Genomic DNA, 12615 nt, shown 5'->3' with positions numbered 1-12615 from the left:
TCTCTTCTGTCTTCATTTCGTCCGTCTCATCTTTCTCACCCGAACCACCACCCACCCATTCCCACGATTCCTGAAAGCAGGCTGAAGAGGGCCTTCCGCCCTACCTTCCGGCATAGTCCGGAGAGACTGCCCGCCCACCAGCATTACTGGCTGGTGGGAATAAAACACCCAAAAGAAAAAAAAAAGGAAATCTTGTTTTAAGGAAATGCGAAAATTAGCTCATGATAAGAATTAGTAGAGGTGCGTGGCCAACCAGTCTTGGAAATGACGATCTTATGATGATGATGACGTAAAATACAGAGAAGATAGAAGACATTGTAGATAATTGAATTAGTAAAATTTTAGAAAGGACAAATATAAGTCTATTACAGAAAAGATGTTTTGTTGATCGAATTAATGCAATGAAATATAAACTGACACATGAGCCTCTGTCAGCTCTGGATAATTTATAAATAAAACGAATACAATTTTCCCCGGTCCTTTCTATAAGGATTATTACTGATCAATAATTATTTCTTATAAGCAGACTTTCTTTGCAATTATTCTGGCGTATCGCAGACGTTACATAACTAGATCGTCGAACGACTGAACGTCAAAACTTTTAATTGCTAAGGAATTTCTAACTAAACACGAAATTTTTTAAACGTAACCCAAAAAACAGCACTCTTTTATTCTTTATTTTGTATACGTAACATGAAAATTCGTTTATTTTCGTATATGCAAAAAAGATCGTTTATTATTCAATCAGAAATTTATAGACGATGGATCGGTAAATATTCGATTTGTGAAGGCCTACATTAATGGAATTCTTGGCACCTAATAGATGGGTCAGTTCACAAAAAACAAATACAACTATGGACAGACATAAATTTATTAAAATATAGGGGTTATAAACCTCGTTGCCTGTTAATGTTATAAACATATATACAGTTTTGTCATTGGCGTTTTAAAAATTTAGTTTTCTAATTCAGAAAATGATTCAAATGCTCTGTATATTACAAATATTACTGAAACGCACAAGAAATTGCTTGTTGATCATCTGTACATATATATATATAGCAGGTAAAGGATAAAGTTTTACCCTGACATTTCGAGTAGGAATTGTAACTTTTCAAAAGTATCAAACTCTGAAAGTTGTCACAATTTACGTTTATATAGGATATTATTCCAGGCCGTGGTAAACAAAAACAACTCGCTGATTTGTTAAATTATCCGTAGCGATTGTTTATTTTATCGCCAATAGGTTTCCGTTGTGACAAACAAATGTTGCAATTGATATATTGCTTGTTTTGTTTTGAGTTAATTCAACAAAATACCAAACTACGAGAAGTATCAAAATAACCAGAAAGTTACAATATAACATAAATATTTATAAATTACCTGTAAAATATCAAATTCACTGACATAGGTCAGTGTAAAATAGTAATTGTTATCGCAATTGGCGTTAAAGATTATGTTTTACTATAAGTAGTTTACCAATTTATGCCTAAGGCTGGCTTTGGATTGTAACTTCGTATGGTTTTCATACAATTTTTTCTCCTTTAACCACCTGCTTCAGTTACCATTCGAATCCCCTTTGGATCTACTTAACACCCTTCTAAAGCTTGTATTTATTTCAGAAACATATTAATTACAGACCATTCGTCAAAATTGAGACGGGTTGTATTTTATAAGACGTATTTTGAATTGAATTGAGAAAGTTTAATAAATATTATCTGATTCAGCTGCTTGTCTCTCCTGGATATTGATTATTAAGTTTAAGTACAAAGTTCTGTCTTTGTTTTTCTCCACTAGTTTGGAATTAAATATTTGAAAAGTTCGCCAATTGAATTCACGTATACAAAGAAGTGTTGCCGAGTGTAAAAGATAGATCAAAGAAACAGCACTGAGATTCATAGAGACGATGAAGGGCCAACAGTGGTAGCATCAATATTATTATTGCAAAGGAAAACGCCGATGGCATTTAGCAACGATGTTGAATTACTTTTTCAGAAGAAGATTAAATATCATCATCATTTCGTTTCATAATATCTTCGCAGAAAAAAAATCAGTTCCAAATTTATTCGCCTTGGTCAACTGGTTTGAGATTGTCTTGTTCTCAAATTCTTTTCAAGTATTTGAATAATTTACTGCTTGCTCAAATCTTGTTTTTATGAATTTTAAATGTGATACCGGTTTTCAGGCGAAATATTTGTAAAAAATAATGATAAATACATTTATTTTTGTGTGTATAATATAGCATAAAAAGCGAATATAGAGATATGAGACGAAAAATTAGAAGAAGTGGCCGATTTTAGGTATCTAGGATGTCAGATAAGTCAGGACGGAAGGAGTAGTAGCGATATAAAGCAGAAGATAGCTCAGAGTTGAGTCGCCTTCAATAAAAAGAAATTACTTATGAAATGGTTATTTTAGAAATTCGAAAAGGTTGTTAAAGGTGTATGTTTGGAATAAGGCGCTGTACGGGTGCGAAATATAGACAGTGGGCGCGGCGCAAAAGAAAAGGTTAAAAGCATTCGAAACGTGGTGTTACAGGCGAATGATGAGGATACTGTGGATAGAGAAGGAGAAAAATTTAGAGGTATTAGAAAGAATAGGATAACAGAGGACTCTATGGAAGTCAATATGAAATAGGCGAGATAAGTTGGTAGGACACCGTTTCAGGCGTAAAGGTCTAGTCAGAGACACATTAGAGGTAGAAACGGAAGTTAAGAGGGGTAGATGTAGACGTAGATTAAATTACTGTTCGCAAATAGTTAAGAATGTGGGTTGTTCTAGTTTTGGGGAAATGCGAAGTTTAGCTCAGGATAGGAAAGAGTGGAGGTGTGTGTCCAACCAGTCTTAAGACTGACGACCTTATGATGATCAATATAGTATATGAGTTTTTTTTTCTATTAAAAAATTAATACTAGGAAAGAAACAAACTTGTCATAATCCATTTGATGGTTATTGCCGATACTGAATCCTTTTTTTTGGAACAGGTCCTTCAGTGTTACGTGACACTTCATACACCTTACGTGATCGTAACGTTAACTTTCACTTATTACTGCTTCCTTCCTTCTAATACGTAACAGCGTTACCCTAAAAGAAAATAATGCTCCTCCGGGTTCATTTCTTTCATAAAAACATTGCCTACCTTTTAATATCCTTGATAAATGAATTCGCCTTCGTATATAGTTTTTATTAAGTTAGATATACTTCACGTGTAACGGTAGCAGCCAATTGTACGCAGTGTATAGGCATAGAACAATATTAATTTCTTGTGTTATTTTTCAATTTCGTTTTCCTTCTTTTTCTCGTGTTTACGTAGGCCACAGGTGCATTTGTTATTTTATTATCATATATCAAGTTATTGTTAATCTACGACGTTCACTTAAAGGTACGTGTATTTTTGTAAATTGTTCCGCGAAATAGTTCTTGCACGAGCATTCTTCTCGGCAATAATTTTGTTTGTTAAGACAAGCGATAGCATGATCCACTCTTTCGCATACTGTATACATAATCGTGAGTGTTTTGCGTATACAGTGTGCGAAAAATATTAAAAAACTTCATATAAAAGCTTTAAAACGTTGTGGGTGTTTCTTAACGAAGGATTTTAATGAACAACTTTTGAAAAGGTTCAACTTTCATTTTCTTGAACTTGAACAGAAACGGAGCGAAATCAAGTTTCTAGAAATTTTAATCGGCTTATATATCCCTCCCTTTCAAATCTAAAATCTGAAACGTTACCTACGTGATGTAACACTCGCTAATGAATTTATTTTGGCTTAAAATATAATAGGACTCCCAAATAAAGGACGAAATCTCGAAAATTAGCTTCTAATTGGGAAATTGAAATGACAGAGGAACTCTTGTTATTAAAATTAATCAGATGATAAGTTGCTAAGTGATTTAGTTTCTATTTTTAGTTTCTTACAGGACGTCTCAGTAACTATCCAATTTTAATATAGGATTAGAAACGATCGGAGAAAATACCAGTACAGATTTTGTCAAAGAAAGTGCAAGAAAATGTTTAAGGGAGTTGCTAAAAAGATTTATAAAAACCACTCCCTTCTGATACTTGGTCTTCAATCTATTCTGTAATGGATTTTCTAGTAATTATTTATTTAGTATTGTAATACACTGTACACAGTTATTTATCTTACACTCTGATTACTATTAACTTTCTTCGTTCGCCCACTATCTTGTTATTTATTTATAGTTACGGTTATCGAACTTTCCTGATTACTTCCGGAAACTTCTCGTAAATTTGTTTCTTTTGTTGCGCCATCTTTGTATGTGCCGTGTAGGTATAATTTACGACATCTATTGTCGGCTCTTAAAGACGCCGCAGGCAACATAGATCGCCACTTGCGGCACTCGTTCGTTACAATAAGTACAAATAAAAGTAGTCTTTCTTTAGCATATTATATATTGTATAACTGCCTTTGTTTAAGCTAATATGATTATTTGCTTTTATATTATATAGATAAATTAATAGTAGTTGTAGTACCTAGTGCACAATTTACGTTTATATAGGATATTATTCCAGGCCGTGGTAAACAAAAACAACTCGCNCCGCGGGCGCCTTTCTTCATGTGCGCCGTATTTGTAAATGTGTGTGGCGTACCTGCGTTCTGGGAAAGCAGTTACACAGTTCAAAGAAAAAGAAACTTTTCCGGACGTTTCGAGAAGGTTCCCGAAAGGAAACTAAAGAGTATTTAAAGGAAGAGACGATCGCTGAGAGTAGGAGAAATAAATTGAACAGTACTTTTCTTCTGGATAAAAAGTACCCTACGTCCTTTTCTGTACCCCTAACAATGTGTGTAAAAAATTTCATAATAGGTTTTACCCGCGGCTTCGCTCCTGTTGATGTCCTAAATTACAGGTTAGGTTCTTATCGCCTAGCCGTAACGTGGAATAACAAACTTAGTTCCAAAATAAAAAGGAAGAATATGAAAAAATGCTTCTTATATTTTTGTTTTGTAGAACTTATTAAAATTTTAATAACCGCCGCTTCAGTATATTAATTAAGCAAATATTATTTTATGTGATAGATATAATTCATTTTGGCATTTTCACTATTAAACGAAACGGTAAGTAATAAAACAGAGTGCGATGGGGATGTAGGGAGTTGAAAAGAAAATTCTGTTTTAAAATTACCTTTGAACTTTTCTCTTTAATAACTTTTCGTCATGATGAAGCAACCCACTCGCTCAGTTCAGTTGCAATAGAGGCGGGAGAAGAACTTTCCGTACCTTTGGAAGCATATAATTAATTTAATTTATGAGGTGACTAGAGTTAACTTATTATATTTATTTTCCAATATTTCTGAAAAAGTAGAAAAAGGCGTTGCATCGGCCAGGAATCCAGAAAGTTTTCGAGGTTAGAAATAAGGAATTCTAACAAATTTCTATCATTTATCATGTGAAAATTAATTAAGGATTAAAGGTTTCCAGATAAGTAAATATTTTCTTCTGAGTCAAAGGTTTTGCGTGGTCGAAGCACTGGCGTAGTTCACGAACTTGATACATGTTGCGTTAACATTTGGATCGCGCTGTACCTGACCAGAACAAAAGGTTAATTATCGGTGAACCGTGCAGAAAAGTTTTATTAAAGTTAGGGCAAGACCTGCTGCCTTCCAGTCCAGCGCACATATAATGATAGTGAAGTATCTATCACTAACAGTATTAAAAGTTGCGTAGCTGTTGCTTAGAATTTCGGAAAGAAAATGAAATCAAAACGGTAGAATTAATGTTTACAGAACAAAGGAAGGGAATTTTCCGAATTTCCGCTCGTGACGAGTATATAAATTGGCCCAATGGGCCCAACGAATGTTCAGTATCGGGGCAATGAAGCGCAAAACGGAATTAAAAGGATTCATTTCGAGATAATAAGACTCTGCTGGTTAAAATTATTATAGCGTAATAATACATGAGCATTCTCGAAAGTTTTTTCTGTATTTGTTATAAATGACTTATGTCCTGAGCCCTTGTTAAGTCGGGTCCAATTTACTTTATATTAATTTATATTTAATACCAGTAGAAAACGTTTTAAGTTGAAGGAACTTTGCAAATAGCTTCGAGGTTTCGGTGTAGCATAAGTCTCATCTAGCCCGCCAGCGGTTCGGGCTCGATTCTAAGCCGATGATATATTTTTTTTCTTCTTAATTTATTATAGGTACATACGTCACTCCAAAAAACAATTGGTGATAGTGATTCACCCTTGAATGTAACACCCCTAAGTGATATGATACTATAACTATACACAAAAATCAAAATTAAAAAAAAAAGTAGTAGTTTGGGGTGAATGTGAAACGAACGAATTGAATTTTGATTAAATTGTGTATTCTGTGCCTTACATCTGTCAGTTTGAATTTTTATCCGCTACGTTTGGGCAAAGGTGCGTACAAAATATGAAAAGGACCCTCAAAGGGACGCCATGTGCGAGTTGAATAATAACAGAGGAAGAAAACCCCCAGCACAAATATAAAATAAATTACAAAGAAATATCATTTTAGAATCTTCTTTTTGGATTGTAAAGCAGGACGGAGCAAATAAAATGATCGGCGACAACAATATATTTAAAATCCACTTGAAGGAAAAAACTCAAACTTCAATATAGTAAAACTCAATCAGTGCTGTGCTAAGTCATTTTTAGTTTCCTTTTGCGAAGTTGAAATATTAAAGAATTCTGCTTAAAGTACATAAAGTATTTATTCATTTGATAATAGTAATTAGGTACGTATCGTCGTTATTTTTGCTGTCACCTTTCGCAGCTTAGTGCTAAAGCAATGGCGTGTGAAGTCAAAAGCCCGGGTTCGATTCCCGACGAGGGCGTTATAGTAGTAACAATTTCTCCTCCTTAATTTGAGGTTATCTGTAGTGGTATTGCTCGTGTCAAACGAAATAATGAGATTCTATATTTCATACACGTGTTTATCTACATACGACAGAAACTTGTGCCAAAAGTAAGCATTATAAGCAACGTTTATAACATACTATTCAAGGGATGCATTTACGAAAGCGAAAAAGTATTTGTGATGTGAAAAATAAGATGACTACCACCAGATATTGCCTGCGAAAACAAATATGTAATATGATACCGCATTTCCCATAAAGATGTGTGAGAATACAAAGGGAATATTGTGTCTCAGTTTCACCCTCTCATGATTCTTCGAGGTTCCAAGCTTTGTATGAATGTAAGCGTCAGTGTTAGGGGCTGTAATTTAACCCTTTACGTAACCTATGTATGCTAAAGCACAAACCAAAGTGTAGCACTCATTAAACCACATAACATGCTCATAGGATTTTGGGGTAGGTACCAAAAAATGATTGTTAACCACCACGCCCTTTAGATCTGCTGTTGTTCATAAACATGTGTCAAAATTGTTACGTGGGGGTCAATGTTTTCTGCTTTTTAAAATACTTACCGATCCTATAGACGGTCTTAAGTGGCGATAAGCCCAGTTTTATGTCTGTACGACGATTGAAAGGGCAGACCTTGAAAAAAATGCCTTCTATTAATAGTATATTATGCCCCAGGTGGACCAAAACAAGTTTTTACATGACAGGCGAAATGTTTCTAGGACGAGCCGTCTACGAGTCACTGGCGAGCACCTACTTGCTAAAAACAACTTGTAAAGCGCGTCGTTTTACAAAATGATCAAGTGGCAGGCGGATTGTTTTTAGGACGAGCCGTCTGCGAGTCACTGGCGAGCACCCACTTGCCAAAAACAACTTGTAATGCGCGTCGTTTTACGAAACAATCAAGTGGCAGGCGGAATGTTTTTAGGACGAGCCGTCTACGAGTCATTGGCGAGTACCTACTTGCCAAAAACAACTTCTAAAATTCGTCGTTTTACAAAATGGCCAGAATTAATTCCGAAAATGCCGAAATTATGGCTTTTCAAAGGGTTACATCAAAAATTAGGAGCTGATAATTGATATTTACTGATTTGTTTTCGTTTTATTGCTTCTGCAATTTATGTCAAATTATTTAAAATTAATAAATACAAATTACGAGCGAGCCCCACCCTAATTTTTGAGTTTGGCAGTAAATTAACCCATTAAAAGTCACTAATTTTGGAATTTTCAAAATTCATTTTGGTCACTGTATTATGCCAGTTTCACAGACATCCGCCTGTCACCTGAAAACTTAGGCCACATGGTGCATTTGTAACTTTATTCATAAGATAATACGATTCTGAAAACATCGGTTTTGTTTTCGAGTTCACACTCTGCCTTCTTGATACGTCACTGTTCTAAAGACCTTTCAATTGGTATTGACGCAAGCACTGTTAGCGCTCAGTTTTGCAGCATAATAGGGAAAGAGAGAGAGCGAGAGAGATTTATACAGAAAATATTTACCTTGAAAGCTTCCCTGAACTTCCTGGACATGATGTGGTACAAAATGGGATTAATGGTTGTCGAGAAGTAATAGAGAACTCCGGAAATGTAGTTGAGAGCTATGTAGAACTCCACGAAGGACCTTTGGGTTTCTGCAGGCGCCGTCTGCATGTACATAGCCAGGAGACGTTGCGAATGGAAGGGGGCCCAACATATAAAAAATGCAGCCACCACTGCCACTGAAAATAAAACGAAAACACTAATGTCAAAAACGTACTCTTTATATGGTAAATATTTTGAGCAGTTTTAGGGAACGTTCCCGTACTACGTGACCAATTTTTTTTACAATGTTTACCCTCTCCCTCCTTCCTCCCTCAGTGACCTATTGGTTCAGGCACTGAGAAATTCAGGCTTTATTTTCATATCATCTGAACCCAATTGTCAATTTTGTAAACCGTTTCTTCTTTAAATTCGATTACGTAAGTTATGGTAGGTACAGACAACACAAACGAAGTCGAAATATTGAATTACAAGGTGAAATTCCAAAAAAAAATGTTTAGTTCTTCTACGTCTTCGTACTTTTTCAACTTTATTAATTGCAATTCATGCTCTTGATTAGTCAATAAAGGCAATTAGACGCATTTTGTATATATATATGCAAAAATTTTGTATTTTACAGCGTTCCACGTGCAGGAAGAAAATAAAAAATGAAAGAAGATACCCTTACAAACAAGGTTCATTTATCGACGAACTTGCAATAATTGAGTGGTTTTGTGGGATGCCTATCAGAGTATTAATCGTTTACGATGATGGCGAGAACAAGTTTATCCTTTCTACGAAATTGTAACGTTTCGGCAAACTCCATCCTCTTCTTACTCGCCCGCTATAAACAGTTCTAATTTGGGATCGGATAATGATTAAATTCGACCCTGATTAACGAAAGTTTTGTTTCAGACCTTAATGTATACTATTTAGGATATTTATCTCAAATTAACTCATCGACTCTATTCCAAATTTCCGTTCTGTTAATATTCGTATAATTTAACTTATAATATATAGCAATGAAATGCGTTTTGTAATCTGTTAAGTACTTGTAGGTACTTACAAAGCTTAAATTTTGTAGCGGTGTTTTAAAAGCAATAAGGATTATTATCTCTTAACATGTCCACAGTCACCTGGTGTAAATCTAATTCTAATTACCCCCCCCCCTTGCCCCCGTCTGAATGTGCATCAGAATTGCAGAATTACAGTATTGACAAAACAGTATTGTACGGAAATAGACAAAAGTAAAACAAATATACTGGTTTGCAAGGGAAGATAGGTGACGAAAAATTGGAACAAGTGGATGATTTTAGGTATTTAGAAAGTCAAAGAAATCAGGATGGAAGGAATAGTAGGAATATAAAGCAGATGATAACGCAGGGTCGAATCGCCTTCAATAAAAAGAAGTCACTTCTATGCTCGCGAACGGTTAATGTGGTGTTACAGGCGAATGATGAGAATACCGTGGATTGAGAAGGTTAGAAATCAAGAGGTATTAGAAAGAATAGGAGAACAGAGGACTCTAAAAAAGTTAATAAGAAGTAGGAGACATAGGTTGGTAGGACACCTTCTCAGGCATGAAGATCTCTTTAGAGGCAGAAACATGACTTAGGAGGGATACAGGTAGACCTAAATGAAATTAGTGTTTGGAAATAGTTAAGGGTGTGGGATGTTCTTGTTTTAATACCGAGTGGCATGGCCTAGAGGTCTAGACCATTGCTTAGCATTCGGGAGGACGCCGGTTCGATTCCGGGTCCGTCTGCCTTGGTCCAAGTTTTTCAGTGGTTTCCTTGGATCACTTAGGCAAATGCTGGGGCAGTAATATTCCACAGATAATCTTTCATTCTCTTCTGTCTTCATTTCGTCCGTCTCATTTTTCTCACCCGAACCATCACTCACCCATTCCCACGATTCCTGAAAGCAGGCTGAAGAGGGCCTTCCGCCCTACCTTCCGGCATAGTCCGGAGAGACTGCCCGCCCACCAGCATTACTGGCTGGTGGGAATAAAACACCCAAAAGAAAAAAAAAAGGAAATCTTGTTTTAAGGAAATGCGAAAATTAGCTCATGATAAGAATTAGTAGAGGTGCGTGGCCAACCAGTCTTGGAAATGACGATCTTATGATGATGATGACGTAAAATACAGAGAAGATAGAAGACATTGTAGATAATTGAATTAGTAAAATTTTAGAAAGGACAAATATAAGTCTATTACAGAAAAGATGTTTTGTTGATCGAATTAATGCAATGAAATATAAACTGACACATGAGCCTCTGTCAGCTCTGGATAATTTATAAATAAAACGAATACAATTTTCCCCGGTCCTTTCTATAAGGATTATTACTGATCAATAATTATTTCTTATAAGCAGACTTTCTTTGCAATTATTCTGGCGTATCGCAGACGTTACATAACTAGATCGTCGAACGACTGAACGTCAAAACTTTTAATTGCTAAGGAATTTCTAACTAAACACGAAATTTTTTAAACGTAACCCAAAAAACAGCACTCTTTTATTCTTTATTTTGTATACGTAACATGAAAATTCGTTTATTTTCGTATATGCAAAAAAGATCGTTTATTATTCAATCAGAAATTTATAGACGATGGATCGGTAAATATTCGATTTGTGAAGGCCTACATTAATGGAATTCTTGGCACCTAATAGATGGGTCAGTTCACAAAAAACAAATACAACTATGGACAGACATAAATTTATTAAAATATAGGGGTTATAAACCTCGTTGCCTGTTAATGTTATAAACATATATACAGTTTTGTCATTGGCGTTTTAAAAATTTAGTTTTCTAATTCAGAAAATGATTCAAATGCTCTGTATATTACAAATATTACTGAAACGCACAAGAAATTGCTTGTTGATCATCTGTACATATATATATATAGCAGGTAAAGGATAAAGTTTTACCCTGACATTTCGAGTAGGAATTGTAACTTTTCAAAAGTATCAAACTCTGAAAGTTGTCACAATTTACGTTTATATAGGATATTATTCCAGGCCGTGGTAAACAAAAACAACTCGCTGATTTGTTAAATTATCCGTAGCGATTGTTTATTTTATCGCCAATAGGTTTCCGTTGTGACAAACAAATGTTGCAATTGATATATTGCTTGTTTTGTTTTGAGTTAATTCAACAAAATACCAAACTACGAGAAGTATCAAAATAACCAGAAAGTTACAATATAACATAAATATTTATAAATTACCTGTAAAATATCAAATTCACTGACATAGGTCAGTGTAAAATAGTAATTGTTATCGCAATTGGCGTTAAAGATTATGTTTTACTATAAGTAGTTTACCAATTTATGCCTAAGGCTGGCTTTGGATTGTAACTTCGTATGGTTTTCATACAATTTTTTCTCCTTTAACCACCTGCTTCAGTTACCATTCGAATCCCCTTTGGATCTACTTAACACCCTTCTAAAGCTTGTATTTATTTCAGAAACATATTAATTACAGACCATTCGTCAAAATTGAGACGGGTTGTATTTTATAAGACGTATTTTGAATTGAATTGAGAAAGTTTAATAAATATTATCTGATTCAGCTGCTTGTCTCTCCTGGATATTGATTATTAAGTTTAAGTACAAAGTTCTGTCTTTGTTTTTCTCCACTAGTTTGGAATTAAATATTTGAAAAGTTCGCCAATTGAATTCACGTATACAAAGAAGTGTTGCCGAGTGTAAAAGATAGATCAAAGAAACAGCACTGAGATTCATAGAGACGATGAAGGGCCAACAGTGGTAGCATCAATATTATTATTGCAAAGGAAAACGCCGATGGCATTTAGCAACGATGTTGAATTACTTTTTCAGAAGAAGATTAAATATCATCATCATTTCGTTTCATAATATCTTCGCAGAAAAAAAATCAGTTCCAAATTTATTCGCCTTGGTCAACTGGTTTGAGATTGTCTTGTTCTCAAATTCTTTTCAAGTATTTGAATAATTTACTGCTTGCTCAAATCTTGTTTTTATGAATTTTAAATGTGATACCGGTTTTCAGGCGAAATATTTGTAAAAAATAATGATAAATACATTTATTTTTGTGTGTATAATATAGCATAAAAAGCGAATATAGAGATATGAGACGAAAAATTAGAAGAAGTGGCCGATTTTAGGTATCTAGGATGTCAGATAAGTCAGGACGGAAGGAGTAGTAGCGATATAAAGCAGGCGATAGCGCAGGGTCGAGTCGCCTTTAATAAAAAGAAGTCACTTCTATG

General features: G+C 34.8%; 1 protein-coding gene across 3 annotated transcripts in view; it reads right to left on the bottom strand.

The window, feature by feature from the left end:
* The window catches only part of LOC108734038 (pyrokinin-1 receptor), a 108590-nt gene that overhangs the window by 12040 nt on the left and 83935 nt on the right, over positions 1 to 12615 (bottom strand). For 2 of the 3 annotated variants that reach the window (XM_018465422.2, XM_018465425.2), the window contains exon 3: positions 8349 to 8566. In XM_018465422.2, coding sequence (XP_018320924.1) covers positions 8349 to 8566 — 218 coding nt within the window. Of the gene's footprint in view, positions 1 to 7411; positions 7482 to 8348; positions 8567 to 12615 lie in introns of all 3 variants that reach the window. The other variant, XM_018465424.1, reaches the window with a different exon arrangement.

This window comes from Agrilus planipennis, unplaced genomic scaffold (genome assembly GCF_000699045.2).
Source record: "Agrilus planipennis isolate EAB-ADULT unplaced genomic scaffold, Apla_2.0 scaffold8, whole genome shotgun sequence".
In the NCBI taxonomy this organism is placed as follows: Eukaryota; Metazoa; Arthropoda; class Insecta; order Coleoptera; family Buprestidae; genus Agrilus; species Agrilus planipennis.
Note: the sequence above shows the minus strand (reverse complement) of the source record. Positions and strands in the feature narration are given on the sequence as shown.